This window comes from Triplophysa dalaica, chromosome 8 (assembly GCF_015846415.1).
Source record: "Triplophysa dalaica isolate WHDGS20190420 chromosome 8, ASM1584641v1, whole genome shotgun sequence".
Taxonomy (NCBI): Eukaryota; Metazoa; Chordata; class Actinopteri; order Cypriniformes; family Nemacheilidae; genus Triplophysa; species Triplophysa dalaica.
In genome coordinates this window covers 19,438,659-19,457,637 of record NC_079549.1, presented here as the reverse complement: position 1 = coordinate 19,457,637, position 18,979 = coordinate 19,438,659, and the positions used below count along the sequence as shown (strand labels likewise).

At 37.9% G+C, this 18,979-nt stretch overlaps 1 protein-coding gene across 4 annotated transcripts in view; it reads left to right on the top strand.

Moving 5' to 3' along the window:
* Positions 1-18,979, top strand: part of LOC130427232 (receptor tyrosine-protein kinase erbB-4-like) — a 243,296-nt gene that overhangs the window by 170,080 nt on the left and 54,237 nt on the right. For all 4 annotated transcript variants that reach the window (XM_056754500.1, XM_056754498.1, XM_056754499.1 and 1 more), the window contains 9 exons: positions 265-330; positions 3,762-3,880; positions 5,845-5,986; positions 8,371-8,484; positions 8,603-8,729; positions 10,108-10,181; positions 13,946-14,036; positions 15,732-15,931; positions 18,651-18,783. In XM_056754500.1, the coding sequence (XP_056610478.1) occupies positions 265-330; positions 3,762-3,880; positions 5,845-5,986; positions 8,371-8,484; positions 8,603-8,729; positions 10,108-10,181; positions 13,946-14,036; positions 15,732-15,931; positions 18,651-18,783 (1,066 nt within the window). The remainder of the gene's footprint in view (positions 1-264; positions 331-3,761; positions 3,881-5,844; positions 5,987-8,370; positions 8,485-8,602; positions 8,730-10,107; positions 10,182-13,945; positions 14,037-15,731; positions 15,932-18,650; positions 18,784-18,979) is intronic.

The following is an 18,979-nucleotide window of genomic DNA, read 5'->3' as shown; positions in this document are numbered from 1 at the left end:
CTATAATTTGACGTATATAAAAAATAAATTTAAGCTGATAAAAAAAACTGTATTACTCTGTAAAATTAATAATTATTATTATTATTTGGACATTAGATGTGAAGAATCTGAAAACATATTTTTACATTTTTTAAGTTAATTTCTGTGTTCTTAATTTTGTAACACCTTTTTATGATCCAATAGATTTTGATAAATTAAATGATATATTGCCATACACAGGATTGTGAAGTATGGTTTATATATTTTGTTTCTTTCTGGTTGCAGGTCAGAGATGTCACAGAGCATGCAATGGACGATGTTGGGGACCAAAGGAGAACCAATGTCAAAGCTGTGAGTGTCAATAGTGACTATATACAGTACATGTACCTAGTCCCTTATTTTTTTAGTTTCCAATAACAGCAACATCCTGCACTTGCCCTAACATCACAGTGAAATCTCAGTGTACAATAGCTTTATTCTTTAGTTAAACATTATTTAATTTTCTTCTATTGGCATTAAGCAAGTTAAAAGAACTCTGAACCTTCGAAACACCTTTCTTGAATCAAATACAATGACATTTAGACATTTGGCAGACTCTGCCAGAGGTCATTCTGTTCTGTAAGAGCTCTCCAGATTTTTCTGTCGGCCCCGATGATGGCACCATCCGGCAGGCCACGCCACATCTCTGCCCTCCCCATGGAGGACATTCGCAGCCTGACTCTCCCTCTACTCACACCTGTAACGCAGAAACCAGCTGCACTTAAAACTAGCAAGATTAATTACTTCAGTTTCCCAAAAGTGACACACAGCTGGATTTTCTGCCTCCCTTTCAGAGTTCCTCTCGACATGCTTGATCACAACACATCGTAACTGTGATTTCCCTCGACATGTTCTCATCACCGGCCCAAGCACAAAGTCAGACCGTTCAAAAACATGTCATTACCGTCGCCTCAAAAAATGCAGTCAAAACACTCACCTCATATTGCGTTTTTGTGCACGAAAAAAATAGAAAGCATGATTATTGTGAAATTGGAAACATAATGCTGTATAATTTGCATGATGTTACATTGTTAGCATGAGCAAATGGATGCTAATAGGGTGGTAACATGGAAACTGTCTATCATTCACAAAGTTATACACAACACCTGCCCTTGCATGTTTTTTAATTAAATTTTACGGCTTAATGCTTTCAATTGACAATGAGTGTGTAGAACTTTCAGCTCAATTTAACACATTTGACTACATTGTGCCCTTATATTCTGTTGAAGTCTCAGAGAGATGTATAAAAACAATATGTATCTCATTTCTCTTCAAATTTACCTCCATATTCCCCTGCTATTATAACTGTATTGCTCTGTTTTGCAACAAAGAAGGCAAATGTGCGATCCATTTTATTAACATTGCACAGAAAATAGCAAAACAGATTCTGTTTGGACCTAATAAAGTGATGTCTGGCTATCAAGACTATGTTTTTGTGTACATGACAGTATCATCACATAGATGTGCAGAGCGGAGCAATCTCACTGCCGTTCCTATAATAGCATTTACGGAATTGCAGGAAAAATGTCATGAACCTCAACCTTGTTCTGCAGAGTGATATTGCCATTTATTCGTTTAATGAACGATCATTTCTAAAGACTCCTCTATACAGTAAAATGGTTTGGCCGGTCAAGTGGAGCAGTATGAGTCTTTTCTCCGCTCAAACACTCTATAATTTATCATAATGTGCTTCCGATGTCCTCTCTCTTCTGTAAATGTATCTGTAATTTCACTCTCTCCATCTGTGTGCCAACACACTCATTTTACTCATTCACTTCTGTTTTTTTATGCCATTTTTAAGAATTCTAAACGAAAACGGTTATTCAAATGGGGAAACCATGCTTTGCTGCTCTCTCTCTCTCTCTCTCTCTCTCTCTCGCTCTCTCACTCTCTCTTTCTCAGCCTTTAAATTGAAAACCACAAATCTTGCTACATTAATCTGTTTTAGAATATAAAGGCCTAATGAGGAATGACATATTCAGTTTTATATGATTGGGCAAATATCTGCATTGTGCAACATGTGTCACAAACATTTTCCATTTCCTGAAAATGTAAATACTGTGTTCTCATTCTCTCTCTCTCTCGCTCTCTTCACTCTCTCTCTCCCTAGTTTATTCTGATCTCATTTAGATAGTCATAAGGAAGTATTTGCACTCTCTGCACAAAGACACTAGACTACATGTCACTGCTCTGCACAAGATAAATCCCATCGTTGTTCTCCTGTCATCTCACCCTCCTCACCTCCGTTTTTTCACCATGGAGTGTGACAGCGATTACATCCGGAGCTGTCTCCAGTCGCCTAGCTCGAGTACTCCTTAATTGCCCAAATGATAAGGATGAAGTAATGGAGTAACTGTGCAACTGTGAAATAAATTCAAGTTTAATCGTACACTAATGAAGCTATTTCACAAAATTGAGGACATTAAACATTCTTGTCGCATTTTTGTTTTTTTATCCCTGTCATTTTAGCAAAGTTAAATCTTAATTTCTCTTCATTTTAAATTTCAATATAGTCTATTCAAATATAAAAAAAATTCTCATTTCGATTACATTCGCCATTAGTTTGTAAATTGCTAAGCGGGGATTATATCTAACTAAAAGAAACGGTTCTTGACCTAAAATGTGTTTGCGCTATAAAACATGACCGTTAAGCCCCTAATGAAATTCTTGAAGGATAATTATTTAGTTTGATAGCATTCCGTGTTTTCTATCAGAATGATGTTGTATGAAGAGATCTTTTTTATAAAAGCCTCCTTTATGGCAAATGAAAACATGTCATTGCTCCTCTGAGCGGGTCTTTAGTTCAGTAAAATGTATTTTTGTTTGTTAAATAGGCCATTTGGTCTGTGTGCAGTAATGGCTTTGCTCTGCTGTAAATGGCAGTGGTAGAATAGTATTATAAAGGAAGGCCAGCTTGTGTAAGTTGCTTTCAATCTATGCACACAAAAAAACACACTGGTCCTCCATATAATAATGTACTGAAAATGTGAACTCTTTAAAAAAATGATGATCTGTCCAGGGCTGAGATGGTAGAGGAGTGGCTAAACTTTAATTCAACTTTAGATCTTCAGGTATTTCTATTTTACCTTAAGTTTTTGATCAACCTATAGATGTTTTCGATATTTAAATCTAGATTTACATTAGCTGCAAACTGTACCCAAGTACATGAATACAAAAGCTGCACAATTATAATTGCCGATACCTGCTCTCCTGGTGGAGGAACAGTTTAAAGAAAATTGTGCTGAGCAAGTTCATTAAGATCAACACGTTCGTAGCGGAAAAATAACACATCCGGTTAAATGCAATTCTGCAGTCCCCTTGAGTACTAAGTTTGTTACCTCTAAAGCGCCGTAAGAATAATGTTCATCAGGACTGTGGACTTGCAATCCGAAGGCAAAGTATTTGCATCTGGAGTTGCGTACTTGCGTATCTCTTGTCTTATTTTAGAAAACATTCTCAGACTCATTTAGCCAGTACACTGGAGATACATTCTGCATACCATATGGTGGAAATTACTGTAAATGTCTGTGTTCATTACGGTGAACATCGCTAGCAGAAAGAGGAAAGCAGTTTTTTAGCTTAGAGACCGCATGTCTCCACATGTTCTCCCTGGCCAGGGCTTTGTTTACTCACAGTAAGGCAAGAAAATTACATTAGTTATACTGTTTGTTTTGCTTAGTCAGTGTTTTTTCAAAATGGGTTATGTATCTTACACTAATAGCCTCTTTCTTGCTCTCTTTCAGTGACGAAGACGGTTTGTGCTGAGCAGTGTGATGGCCGCTGTTTCGGGCCGTACGTCAGCGACTGCTGTCATCGCGAGTGTGCTGGGGGCTGTTCGGGCCCAAAGGACACAGACTGCTTCGTATGTCTGCATTACATTTTTATTTACATTTAGCAGACGCGTTTATCAAAAGCGACGTACAAAGTAGGAGAAAACAATACAAGCAATTTGTGCAACAAAAAAGACAACAATGCATGGTGCTGTAAAAACTGGTCTCAGTCAGCCTATCAAAGTATACAAAGCTCCACAAGACGCATTACTCCTTATACACACCTCTTAAAGGGAAAGTTCACCAAAACATGACAATTATGTCATGGTGTACTCACATTCAAATATTTTTGTTCTATTAAACACAAAATAACATATTTTGAAGAATGTGTGAAACCGAAGTGTTCTGGGGCACTGCTGATTACCTTAGCAGTTTTGTTTCCTATGTAAGTCAATAGTGACCCAGAACTGTTTGGTTATCAATATTCTTCAGAATATCTTATATGTGTTCAACAGGACAGAGAAAATTATACAGGTTTTAAACAACTTGAAGGTGAGTAAATGAGGACAGAATTTACATTTTTGCTTAAATTTCATTTTAACTTAACTAACTGTAGTCAGACTAGTGGTTCTAGTTGGCAATCCATAATTTTGGCCTGTGTCGATCAATCATGGATAATATGACTTCAGCTGAAAACAGAAGGAAAATCCTCCTGATCGCAGATCACATCCCAGAGTTTGTCCGTCCTCTTTTTTGGTAACTTTCAACAGCCGAATGTAATTATGCAAAATTTATTATAATATCATATATAAAAAGGGGTTTTAGTCAGTGTTTATGCCACATGTAAGCAGCGTTAATCTGTCATTGCAGATTTGCGAATTAGCTTTCATTTGTCACTTTCCAGCTAGCTGTCAGACTGCTAATGTTGCACAGCGTGTAGGGAATCATGTACATAAGGTATTTTTCTGGACGACTAGTAAAACTGAGTAGCCATGCAAGTCCTAACTTACAGACACAGATAGGGGAATTTACTAAAATGCTGTTGTCTCTGTTAAAGATATTTGCACAAAAATATCTCCTGGTTAAACTAGTGTATTGTTAGTTTGTTTTTGGCTATAATATAAAAATGTATTTATATTTAAATATATGTTATTATTCATTTTAAGGTATATTAATATTTCATTGTATATTAAATTAAATAAAAAAACGGAACAGGGATTGATTCTTTGCAGGCATCTACCAGAGGTTAAGTTTGGGCAACATAAAGTTTGCTTATGTTGGTGATGCCACTGGAACCGTCTATTGCTGTTGTTTTTTCATAAAATTGGAGCACACTACTGAGTGAATGAGCCCTTGAATGCTCACAGTCTTCTTATCAGCCATCACATAAACCTGGGTTTAGTGAGTCTAGAACTCATTCAGTAATAGCACCAGACATATTCCAGTTCTTCTATACCTTATCTGCTGTTTTTGTCCGGATGTGATATGTGCTTCTGTAAAGAGCTCCATGTTGCCTACAGATGACTCGCTTTTGACCAAAAAATCTCCCTATAGGACACGTTCTTTGCACTAGAGATACCATTAAAATCTCATTTCCTACCACAATGCCTTGCCGTGAATGAGAACGGGGCCACACCTCTGTGGCTCTTTTGTAAGGGGCTGCCTGGGCATATCCCGACCGCCTCTGACTGCTCTTCTCTCCTCAGGCACTCGGAAAAGCGATTTATCACACTTTTCCGATTTTAATTAGTTATCCTCAGCTGTAATCATTGATATTGTACTTCTCAACTGTTCTCTTTTAATTGAAAATGCACTTTCACAGCGTGCATTGGGATTTGGATCAATGCCTTTCTTTTTTTTACATCTCAGCAACTTTAAGGCAGAAAACGCATGTTTCTGAAGTCAGATCTATTCGGCTTTCTTATTACTTTATGCAGGGCTCATTGTTATTTATTAGACGCATTATTGCATTATTGGTATTATGTAGTATTGGTGTAGGTTGCCATTTTCATTATTTAGTGCGTATGTTGACAATTATGTTGTTTGCTTTTTCCAGGCCTGCACAAACTTCAATGACAGTGGCGCATGTGTAACGCAATGCCCACAGCCCTTCGTCTACAACCCCACCACATTCCAGCTGGAGCACAACCCACGGGCCAAATACACCTATGGAGCATTCTGTGTCAAAAAGTGCCCACGTAAGCAAAAGCAAACATGATGCTCATACAAGATTCTAGCAGTAGACACATAAATGGCTACCAGGTGGCACGTCGAGGCGCACAGGGAGGCGTGTAAGCATGTTTAAGATTAAATGTAAACGAGTCGTATCGGCTGCACCTGAGTCTCTCTGACATGGTGCGGTCCACACATAAAGCCCCAGGAGTGATCATATCTGCTGAATCTCATTCCTGTTCCTGACCTCTGTTTTTCCCCATTAGCAGCTAGTCAACCTCGTTCCTCTTTTCCTGGCAGTGATCCGAAGAGTGCAGAAATTCAAAGCAAAGAAAGAAAAAGGAAGGTGAAAAGGAAGGAAGGAATAGTAAGAATTAATAAATGAATGAGAGAAGGATGGAAGAGAAAGAGAAAGGAAGAGATATAAAGAAAGAAAGAAAGGATGCAAGCAAGAAAGACAGAAAGAAAGAAAGAAAGAAAGAATGAAAGGAAGGAAGGAAAGAACTATGCTAGAAACATAGATACAGATGTGTAAAAGAAAGAATTTAAATTTTAAATATGTTAATGAAAGAAAGAAAGAAAGAAAGAAAGAAAGAAAGAAGAAGAGAAAGAGATAAATAAAGAACTATGCTAGAAACATAGAGACAGATGTGTAAGAAAGAATTTACATTTTAAATATTTAAAAGAAATAAATAAATAAAGAGAAAGAGAAAGAGAAAGAGAAAGAGAAAGAGAAAGAGAAAGAAAGAAACAGAAACATGCTATAATCAGACAGATAGATAGACATGGAAAAAAGAAAGGGTGGATAGATTGATGGATGAGCGGACAGACAGATAGAAAGGAAAAGATGTATGAAAGGACAGAGAAAGAACTATGCTAGGAACATTCAGACAGACATAAATGTAAAAGAAAGAAAGAAAGAAAGAAAGAAAGAAAGAAAGAAAGAATGAAAGAAAGAAAGAAAGAAAGAAAGAAAGAAAGAAAGAAAGAAAGAAAGAGAGAAAGAGAGAGAGAGAAAGAGAAAGAAACAGAAACATACTAGAATCAGACAGATAGACAGACATGGAAAAAAAGAAAGGATGGATAGATTGATGGATGAGCGGACAGACAGATAGAAAAGGAAAAGATGAATGGATGTATGGACAGAGAAAGAAAGAACTATGCTAGAAACATTCAGACAGACAGACATAAATGTAAAAGAAAGAAAGAAAGAAAGAATGAAAGAAAGAAAGAATGAAAGAATGAAAGACGCATTATTGCATTATTGGAAAGATATAGAAAGCAAGAAAGCAAAGGGAATGATGTATGGATGGACAGAGAAAGAAAGAACTATGCAAGAAACATTCAGACAGACCGACATAAATGTAAAAAAAGAAAGAAAGAAAGAAAGAAAGAAAGAAAGAAAGAAAGAAAGAAAGAAGAAAGAACTATGCTAGAAACATAGAGACAGATATGTAAAAGAAAGAATGTAAATGTTAAATATGTTAAAGAAAGATAGAGAAAGCAAGAAAGCAAATGAATGAAAAAAGAAAGAAAGAAAATGAAAGAAGGCTATATTTGGGGTTTTATTACAGAGATAGAAATCCTGTCTGTATTTCATTGAAACGATGAAAGTTTCCTGTCACCTGACTGCTTTGAAGAGGAGTGAATAGAGACAGAAAGTAAGAGAATACAGGGACGGAATGAAAGGGTGCTATGATAACATTGATGGCTAGATGATAGGTGAGCGTCAGCCCCATTATTCCCCTTCGCTGGGCTGTCACTGGTGTAGAATGAAGGGTTTGCACACTGAGAGATGCCCACTTCAGTGCTCAGTCCATGATGAATGTTATTGTGGAGTACTCAGCCACCAGCCCTGTTACCCAGACTGCCCTGCACCGTCACACAAGGCTAAGAGGAACGGCAGTGTTTCTTCAGGTTGTCATGTGACTCAGTGGCTTGATCGCAGTGGTTTTTTTTAACTCAATTTTTTGTTGTTCCGGTCATTTGAAGTTTTGGCCTCATTTGTTTCTGATTTACCAAGCTTGTGCTCTTCATATGCAACGGACGTAAACACACACATTTAAAAACATGCTCTCTTATTGGTTAGCTCAAGGTTTGAGCGCTTCCTTGCGTGGGTTCATCTTGAAAATAGATGTTCGATTGTGAAAGCTCAGTCTTCTTTTATCTGGCCCTCTCCTCTCGGGTGATGTATGCCACGCCGCACAGACACCAGCGGAAATGGGCCTTTTCCATCAAAAGCACACCAGAGTCCCCACCGCATCTGAACAGACGTGTTAATGGTTTCGTCCGAGAATGGATGTTTCTTCTCTACCATTACAAAATGTCAATGGCCTTTATTATAGGGATTGCCTGGAGTTTGTTCAGGGGCTTCTAACAGTTTGTTCTCTCTCTGCGTGTGGCGTGACAGATAACTTCGTGGTGGACCACAGCTCTTGTGTCAGGGCCTGTCCGAGCAACAAGATGGAGGTGGAGGAGAACAGGATCAAGATGTGCATTCCCTGCACTGATATCTGCCCAAAAGGTACTCTCACTATTCAAAATCCACCATCAACATATCAGACACTTGAAAAAGTAAAGCTATGTAACTATGGTATTCAATTTTGCGGCGTTTGACTTGGTTGTTCTGGCTGCTTTTACAGCATGTGATGGCATTGGCACTGCCAGTCTTCAGGCGGCTCAAACCGTCGACTCCAGCAACATTGACCGATTCATCAATTGTACCAAGATCAACGGCAACCTTGTGTTTCTCATCACAGGGATTAAAGGGTGAGTGTTAAGATTTCACCATTTTTGGCATTTTGCATTATGGCTTAATATCGATTTTTGGATCGCAGAAACCCATTTCACCTATAGTGTTTTTTATCAGACAACAGCAGCTTTAATGATGCGAGAAGGGATTTGTGGAACATAAGCATTAGAAAAGCACTTCGCATCATGGCGGTGTAAAAAGTACAGCTGCCAGTTTAATAGGACACATTAAAAGCACATTTAACACATTTTGTAAGTGTAGACAGTCCAGAAAGACCTGCGAGACCTCTGTGCCAACTGCTGACTTTCACAAGGTCTCTGAAGACAGCCGCAGTTAATGTGCTTTTATACAAGACACATTGGCCCCGTAAGCACTGTGAGGTGGAAGAAATATTGGATTGTCAGATTGTCAAGAAGTCATTTGACCTCTAGTTGACCTTCCCCCCAGTGGCCTTTTTCTGACACCATTGCGTCTGATTGGCTGGCCTTCTAACCCCACATAGCTGACTCTGCTTTTAAAGAGCAATCCAGGGCCAACACTGGCACGTACTCTGGGGATACCACGTACACACACACACCATTACTGAGACACATACATATGACATCATGTCCATCGCATATATTTCTTACACGTATTCCCAATGCACAAACTCTCAGTCATGCTGCATCAGCAGGTGTTGTGTACAGTACATGGCCTCCCTGAAGATCTAAAGCTAAATGATGCTATTAAAAGCTTCTCAATAGACCCTCATAAAGAACAAAAACTCAGCATACTGGCATTGATAAGCTCACCGAGCACTGCCCATAATGAATTGATATCCAAAGTTTAGACTTATGGACTCTTTAATGAGTTGTATTATATTTGTTAAAGTTCGTTATATATAAAAGGGACAGTTCACCCAGAAATCCTGATTCTCCAAATTTGCATAAATGTCTTTGTTCTGATGAACACATAGGAAAATATTTGGAAGAATGCTTGCAACAAAACAGTTCTTGGCCACCATTGACTACCATAATAGGAAAGTACAATGGTAGTCAAAAGTGCCCCAGAAATGTTTGGTTTCGTACATTCTTCAAAATGTCTTCTTTTGTGATCAACAGAACAAAGAAATTTACAAAGCAATTTTTACTAATATGGTAGTCAATGGTGGCCAAGAACTGTTTGGTTCCAAGCATTCTCCCAAATATCTTTCTCTGTGTTCATCACAATAAATAAATGTATACAGATTTGGAACAACTCGAGGGGGAGTAAATGTTGACCAAAAATTAATTTTGGCTGAACTGTGGCTGTCTCAGTGTGCTTCAAAATCAACTTTGTTTTTATAGCAGAATTACTTTTATTCTTATGGCTATAAATAAATAATCATCGATTTCTATTGGCCTTCATGTGTTATAGGGATGTATACCACAATATAGAGCCCCTGGATCCAGAGAAACTCAATGTGTTCCGCACCGTTCGGGAGATTACCGGTAAGTCCTTTTTATCTGTAAAGCCAAATTCATTTTAAGGAATGACACACTATACACTGCCCTGAACATTTCCCAAGATGTAATGGAGGATGAGGCAGAACCAGGGTTCTCCATATGGGACCAATTCTCACTATTAACTAATTGCTTATCAGCATGCCTATTATTAGCATATTGTCTGTTTATTAGTACTTATAAAGCAAATATTCTACATGAACATATTCTACTTTCCTAATCCTACCCAATACCTAAACCTAACAGCTATATAAATAACTATAAATAAGCAACAAATTAGAAGTTTACTGAGGTTAAAATAGTAGGTACCATAGGTAGTAAATGGTTTATTAATACAGAGAATTGGACCTTAAAATAAAGTGTGACCAAAAACAATTATAACTTTATTATAACATATTTACAGTTTCTTATACTATTTTAGTGGTAACCTTTTACAATAAGGTTTTTGTTAACATTATTGAATCCATTAAATAACATGAGCTAACAATAAGCAATAGTTTTTCAGTATTTGTTAATCTTTGTTAATATTAGTGTAACCAGATCTACTGGCCTCGAACTGGGTTGGTTCGGCATGGGAGTCAGGCGCTCTAACAAGGAAGATCCCAGTGCCTCTTGAGGTCGGGGAGTGAGGTTTTTGCACACCGCACATCGCTTCACTATCTTGCCTCCGTTACTTTAGTTAAAAGGACATTTGATGACAGAATTTTGTAGTTTTGGTGAACTATCCCTTTAATGTCAAATTCAGGCTAGTTCACGCTGCATTAACGACACTTGATTTAAAAATGTATGTGTGGTTGTGTGTCTGTAGATGTGAGTGTGGGTCGTGTGTATATGTGTGCATTTGTACCAGTGTCCATTTCTCGACAGCTCAACGGGGAGGCCCTGTATTCTGTATGATGAATACATGATGAGGGAAGTTTCTCCATCTGACTAGAGCTTCCCTTAGGGGACCAGGAGTCTAGGCTTACAAGAAGCATGAAAGCAGTTAAAAACACATGGAGAGGTTCTCTCTCACTCACTGTGTAACTCTCTCTCTATGGTAACAGTGAAGCAGGCTCTCAAAAGTCAGTCAGGCATGTATGTCAGACCGTCACATCTATATGCAGGTGGTCACGGTCCCTGACAGAACAACATCTTCACTGACAAGGTGTTCTGCTCCGTGACCCCTGCTTGAAGACTTTGACAGATGGAGCTTTACATTCTATATGTATTTCATTACGGTTTGCTCTTTTAAATCGACCGTGTTATCAGAAGTTGATGTTTGGACTCGTATACGAACTCGGCCATTTAGCAACGACTGTCATTGAAGATCACACAGAAGGAGATGTATTCTTCATGGTCATAAAACACCAATGATTAATCCATGTTCCTCAGTTTAGGATTTTAATTTTGGATGGATACACAGTAATACCTGACCGGTATGATTTTCTGTAAACCCCAAACCCGAAGCATCAGCTCTGACGGACATTAAATAAAAATTTCAAAGCCTCAGTTGGATGCTTCCCTACCAGTATTTGAAGATTTGAGAACAGCCTGCAGCTCTCCGTGCCGCATTCAGCTCAAGCCCTGTGTGAACTCTCATGTTTTGAGAGGGAGGTGGACAGAGGTGGATATCCCGATTCACCCTCTGGGCTCTCAAGCTGTGAGGAAGGGTTACAGTTGGGCGACCTCAATATTTTTCAGTGCTCAATACGACCACTCTAGCAATGGAAGTCCCGCCCTCCAGTAATAAGAGCCAATCATTTAAGACTGCTATCTGGGGGGCGCTCTGTTAAGAGCGATAAGTATTTGACAGCTTGTGCGCAGTAGCTGGAGCCACCTGTACTTTTAATTTTTTTATGTCAGGTTTCATATTTGTTCAGAAATAGGTTATTTTTGTTTTATTTTGGTATTATTGACCTGAGCCAACAATTTATGAGAAATCCTTCAGATAGATTGGACTTGCTCTAGTATGACTGAAATATTTTAGAATTATAATTTTAATGTTTTAAATAATTAATATTGCATATAGGAACTTATAGTCTGTTTAATATTTGATCTGTGTTTCTCTCTCCTTTATCTTAAATGTGCATGTCCGTTTGCGTGTCCGTGTGTCTATGTGTGTTAGTACGTGTGCATATTGTGTGTTTGTGGAGCGTTTGTATGTGTGTATGTCTGTCTTCTGTGTTTTCAACTTTTCTTGTTTTTACAGGTATATAACTTGCATTGTTTTGCTTATAGTCAATATGTCTCATGCACAGCTGCCTTGAAACAATGAAAATTTGTAAAAAGCACTATATAAATAAAGTTGAGTTGAGTTGAAACAGCCACCCAGAGCTGTTGCAAATTTGACTGTCCTGTAAATGGAGATTTCCTTAAAGTGACCTTTTTGAACCACCCGCTGGGACAACAATCAATTATAAAGTTTAGCAATCCATATTCAACAGTCATTTGTACACCAAATGATACGATTGAACAATCACAATGAAGTATTGATCCTACATTCACGGTGGAGCATGTCTTTAAATTCTCAAGGGTTGGCAGCTGCGTTGTGTGTACTTTTTTTGTGGGCCGGCATTATTCTCCCGATGTTTGACTGTAGTCTGGAACCGACAGGTGCTCGGTGGATCCTAGTTAGCACTATTAGCATGACGAAGTCTCGCCTCTACACGTTAAGTAAACAGATTACAACACAGACAGGCAAGCAGCACACACACTCACAAAGTGCGAATTCCCATCGCAGCAGTTTTGTCATTAAGGCAATTAGTGTCAGTAGACACCAGACTAACAGCACCTCACTGAGACACTTCCTCTAATCTGCCTGTACAACCTTAGACAAAATGACGCTTGCCGAAAGCGCAAATGCTCTAGTTAACTCAGTTTCAGCTTTTTAGTCTGGAGAGATCGATTTATAAAAGTTTTAATGATGAAATTTTAGCCGTGTTTGTGTTAAGACCGTCTCTAGTTTTGCCATTAATAAACTCTAAACTCTCAGCATGATTAATACGCTGTGAGAATTGCAATGAACAATGCGTAAAAGCTCGATTAGTATCAACGTCAGGATATGTGTAATTTGGATGATTCAGATTTATGATTTATTGATGGGATTTTTCTCTCCTCCAGAAAACCAGCACTGGTGGAAAATGCCTTAATCAGAAGCCTGTATGAATATTTACTGTGGATTTTTTCACTAGACTTTTTAATGGGCTTGAATCTAAACTTAATTTTAACCGAGCAAAATAAAGCAAACCGGGAATGATAGTGTCTCTCTTCTAAACTATCGTTTTATTATGAGCAGAACGTTATGGCCTAGAGATACGGCTGTGATCAAACCTCAGCAGAGATGGGAATAATATTTATATAAGCCTCTTAACACGCTACCTCTAAACATGCCACTGTGAAAGTAATGAATTAGTTTCAAGGCAATCAAATATCTGTTATGCAACTGACTTGATCGTTGCAAAAATGCATCATCCAGGCTTTGAATTGTTAAAAGTAGTTGAAGTGATTTATGTTCTCTGGTTTGCTTTACAATAGTACACTCTCTCGCTTGTCTGTTTTTTATCTTCTGTGATATACAGAGGATTGTCCTCAATAAATAATGCATTTTTAAAAAGGCTTCAATAGCTGTCTGTGCTTCAATCTGCATTAAATCAACCAAAATAGATACATGAATTGAGACAAAAACCAGGCACTTTACAGTGGTAGTGGTGTTGTTAGTGCCATTTTGTATCAGGTAAATTACCACTGAATGTGTCATCTTTTATTTCCAGGTTTTTTAAACATTCAGTCTTGGCCGGAAAACATGACTGATTTGAGTGTCTTCTCCAATCTGGCAACCATTGGTGGGAGGTCTCTCTACAGGTAAGATGCCGCTTTTTTGTCTTCTCAATTTATCAACACAATTCACTTTTGATTGGAGGTTTGAAATAGAGCTGAGTTACCACATTAAAGTAATTTCTGACAACAGAGAGCTGCTTAGCATGGCAACATTTGTCTTTTAAGCAGTTTGTCAGAACATGCAACCATTATCGGTACTGGTCATTGAGCATTTGTCAGCTTTTGGTCAGCAAACAAATGCACAAATATTCAGCTGCAAAAATATTGAGGTCATTTGGTTATCACATAAAAATATATTTTTGAACTTTTAATCAATACAAATAAAACTATTGTATATTATATTATATTGTATTGCTTTAAAGTTAATATGAACTGAAAAAATACAGAGCATTTTCTACAAATAAATACAAATAGAAACAATAATTTTATTTGAAATTTGGGAGAAATACTGTTAGTGGTTTACAGAATGAAACAAAATTATAATTTACCTAAACACATACCTATAAATAGTAAATCCAGAAAAACGTAAAATAATTTTGAAATTGTCAAAAAAAAATCTGCGGATATATGTTATTAGTTAAGCCAAACAAACAGATATAAACAAACAAAATTTGTATTAAAAGTACAGCGTTTACACCTTAAGCTTAGTTTGGAATAGATGTCGGTTCATGATTACGTGATTTCATAGATGCGATTAATTATCACAACATCCTCTCCACATATAATATGCATTTCATCTTATCCTTTATGGTCCATGTTGGATAGATTTTGTGTTTTTAAAGATGCCAAGCCTTTCTTGCCAAGAGTTCAAAGAGTAGGAGTGAAAAGCTCCATTCACACAGTTCCACGTCCGTTTGATCAGTTAAAGAACCAGGAGAAGCGAAAAGAGAGGGTGCATGTATGTATCCACCCGCCAGTTTTAACATTTGCGGGATCATTTGCTGAAAGCATTAGCACTGTACCAATTACTGTCTGTCACGTAATACACTAAAGAAACACACAGCGTCTAATGCATCTGACACGGAGAAGAGAGAGAGAGGAAAGAACTCTTAGAGAGTCAGGTCAGTGCGATGAGAGCGATGTCAGTGTCTAAGTGCACCTGCACGTTCAGCTCTCTGACTCTCTCTGACGGCCGTCTCAAAGCCCCTTTGATGTGCTCTTCAGCACGCCTGCCTGTGATTAAAAAACACTGTCATGATTATGGCTCCGTATTAACTGATCTCAACAAATCTGCAGTGGGAGATCTTCACCGCCTGTAGACGGGGGATGAGTGCTGAACACTTGCTTTGGAATAGAAAAGTCGCATTGACACATCATTCCCTTTGTTTTTGAAATTATGAACCAATCTCATTTTTTAAGATTGCTCTTAGAAGTTTAGATCTCCTTCCAGCATTTGTTCTGTGTCAAAACAAAGCTTTCCAAACTTTTAAATCTTTTCATGCAATCTATGTGAGACATATTAAAGTCTATGTATGAGTATGAATCATTGAAGATTTTTTTATATACTTGGAATTCAAATGATTTAAAGAAATATATTCATTGCATAACATAATGTATTTCATGTATTCATAGCATAAATAAAATATGACAATTTGTAGTATTTGTATAACTGTGAACTACTTACATTTATAAATCATATGTATAGTGATTTATGCATGTTTCCCTTTTTTAGATTTTTTGTCTAGAAACAAACTTCTCCTTTTGTTCTCTTCTTTTTAGTGGTATTTCTCTACTGGTGTTAAAGCAGCAGTGGATTTCCTCACTGCAGCTGCAGTCGCTCAACGAGGTTAGTGCAGGAAACATCTACGTCTCTAACAACAGCCAACTTTGCTACTACAACACCGTCAACTGGACTCGTCTTTTCCGCACCAACACCCAGAAGGCCCTGATCCGAAATAACCGGGACCCCAAAGAGTGCAGTGAGTCTCTTGCTCTGTACCACTTATTTTGAGTTCGTATATCTTGTTCCTGTGGGCGAAAAACTCGATTTGTTAAGCGTTGCTCTTTTAAAGCTCACAAGATTTGGTGGAGTTCTCATTTAGGTATCACCTTTTTTAATGGGTCTTTTCCTTTTTGCTTTGGAGAATTAGAAATAGACACAAATGAGACAAGTCATATAGTATAGATGTATGTATGTATAAATGTTTGCAATCATATTGAAAATTTGGGAATTTTTTTGGAAGTTGAACATCTGTGTCAAGGCTTTAGTCAGTGATGTATATTTACACACAAGATTTCCAGTAGTTTCAATTCCGTACCCTATAAACTCAACTTTAATTTTTAAGTGAACAATTCCTTCAAGACCTTCTTCGTAGAAGCTATTTCTTTTTATGGTTGAGTACATTTACTGATAAAAGTTGTGAAACTAGTTTTCTAAACCCAAGAAGTGCACTTACAGTTAAGCAAAAAATCAATATGTCATAACCTCGGCACAGTTCTGTCTGGGCCTCCGTGAGTGCGAGGATATTGTTATATCCATTCCCAAGAGGCCAATCTCAGATAAAAAAAACAGAACCTAATGTGCCTGACCATGTGCATATATGAGCTGTAAGTTTTTTTTGGGGGGGGGGCCGGATGTCATTCATTTGGCCCAGTACCGGTCTCAGACCCCCAGCTGCTGTGTGTCCTACCTCACCCAAACCGCTGTGAGGGTTCACGGCGTCTCATGCAGAGCGCGCTGACTTTGAGGCACTAAACTCTGTCACTCTGGAGTTGGCTGGTGCCGCTACCCTTACCTCTGTCCGGGTGACTACTCCTCACTGAGACCACCGGAGGGTCTGGAGTTTCTTCACAGATGGAAGGGTCAAGAGTCATCTAGATGTTTCACTTCTTAGGAAAGTCACTGAGTATGTGTGCTGAAGCAGCCCCCCTATGATGTCTCACTTTTACCCTTCATAAATGCCTGGAGCCTTGAACACTTATCAGCACTACAAAGTTTTAAGGATTGAAAGATGTTGATTTATGTTACAGTAAAACCTGAAACATATAAAGTTACTTTTTGTCTAAGACCCATAATACGGTGCGTTTTAGATCAGGTCGCCAATCTAATCATCCGTTCTTTGCAAATGTTAAGTTGCTCCTTAATCCGTTGTGGCGAATTAATTGCAGAGAGAGACGGCAACAATTTCTGACATTTCAGATGTGATTTTTTTCCAGAAGCTTTAATCACCCAAGGGACTTCACTTTCTCTAGTGTGTCGAGATTTCGTTGTATTTATTATTATGTAAAAGTTGTTATATGCTCTTTTCCATTACACGGATGTTGTGTTGCAAAACCAATTGTTGTCTCGAGTCAACCGTTGCCTTGTGTCGATGGCACTGATCCCTCAAGCTTTTATTCCCTGGACACCAACCTAGCTCTGCTTTTGACGTCAGCACATCCCAAACTGTGGGATTTTTAACAGGTCAAAACTTTGATGTTGGGTTCTTTTTTATCAATCTAACACAAAAAGTACAGCAGAAAGTGTGTATTAGAAACCAAGTTGGTCCTTTAAACAAAATGTGTTGCTTCCGAAGAAAGACTTTGTGTAGTTCTGTCTGAAGTGTTTACATTTTTGTTGTTGCTGATTCATTTTTTGATTTTAAAATATAACGATTATGCCACGTGGAAAATACGCCAAAGATGATCATTGGTGTTCAGTGAAGTCAAATCAATATCCAGGAATTGATTTTCGAAATAATAATGGAAATTATAAGATGGAGAGGAGACCGAATGTCTGAGACAAATAGGCAAAATCCTTTATGAGCTTCTTGCTTTAGTGTCTGTGTATATTGCCATGACTAAACAAACCGATTGTTACCGATTGCATCTTTAATAAAAATGTATTGGGAAATATCTTCCTCTCCATTGTATTTGATCGAGACTGTTCATCCTCTTATGCATTAAAGGTAGGGTCATCGATTTCTGTAAACTCTTAACCCTGCCTTCAATGACAACATGGACTACTTTTGTCCAAAAAATTGATCTACGTTATCTCTGTTTTATCCATTTTGAACATCTGTTTTAGATAATTGGATTAACAAAGTTTTTGTGGTCTCATTTTTTTGGACCTTCAGTTTCCAACTTCCCATTCATTTCAGAAGTTGATTCATTTTAGAGGTTAGAACTACATCTGTCACACGTGTCTGTGAGTCCTCTTCAAGTATAGTGTCAGCATTATTTTGCAACTCTCACAGCTGTTGCAGGATCCAGCTCCTCAGTGGGTGGGCGTCCGGACCATTATGTCCATTCAGAATTTAATTTCAAAATATAAAAATTTACATACAACAAGCCTTTACAAGAGTACAAGATATACATGACCGGACAAAATGGTGTGTGTGTTGTTAGATCACAATTTGACAAGATTTTTTCTTCTATACACTGCATGGTTTACTAGGTTGGTGAGATGACAGCACCGTTCTGAGAGGAGCATACAACCAATTGAATTCCAACAATGGACATAAATTAGTTTTTCATGTTGATATTTAGTATGAATAATAACAAAAGTCAATTAGAGCTGTCATTCTTAATAATTGAATTGCCAGAGTAGAATTATGAAAACTAAATTAACTTTTTGATCAACACTGTTTAGTACATGCTCATAGTCCATACACTTAGCTATAACATCTTTAATAGCCATTTACTTGCATTCCTTTGCAGTTTTAGACCGTATGGTATGCGATCCATTGTGTTCGGATGCCGGCTGCTGGGGTCCGGGGCCTGACCAGTGCATGTCCTGTCGGTTCTTCAGCAGGAGCCACACCTGTGTAGAGTCCTGCAACCTGCATGAAGGGTAAGCTGTTGAATTATATATATGGTTTATTTGTTCAAGATCTTTACTAATATACAGTATTTCATCCATTTGATTTAACTTTCCATTATGCTTAAGTGTACTCAAATGTGCATCTGGGTCAACATGACGGAACAGCTTACAAATAATTGAGGATCTATAAGTCTTTGTGACAGTGATTCTGTCGTGCCTTATTTTC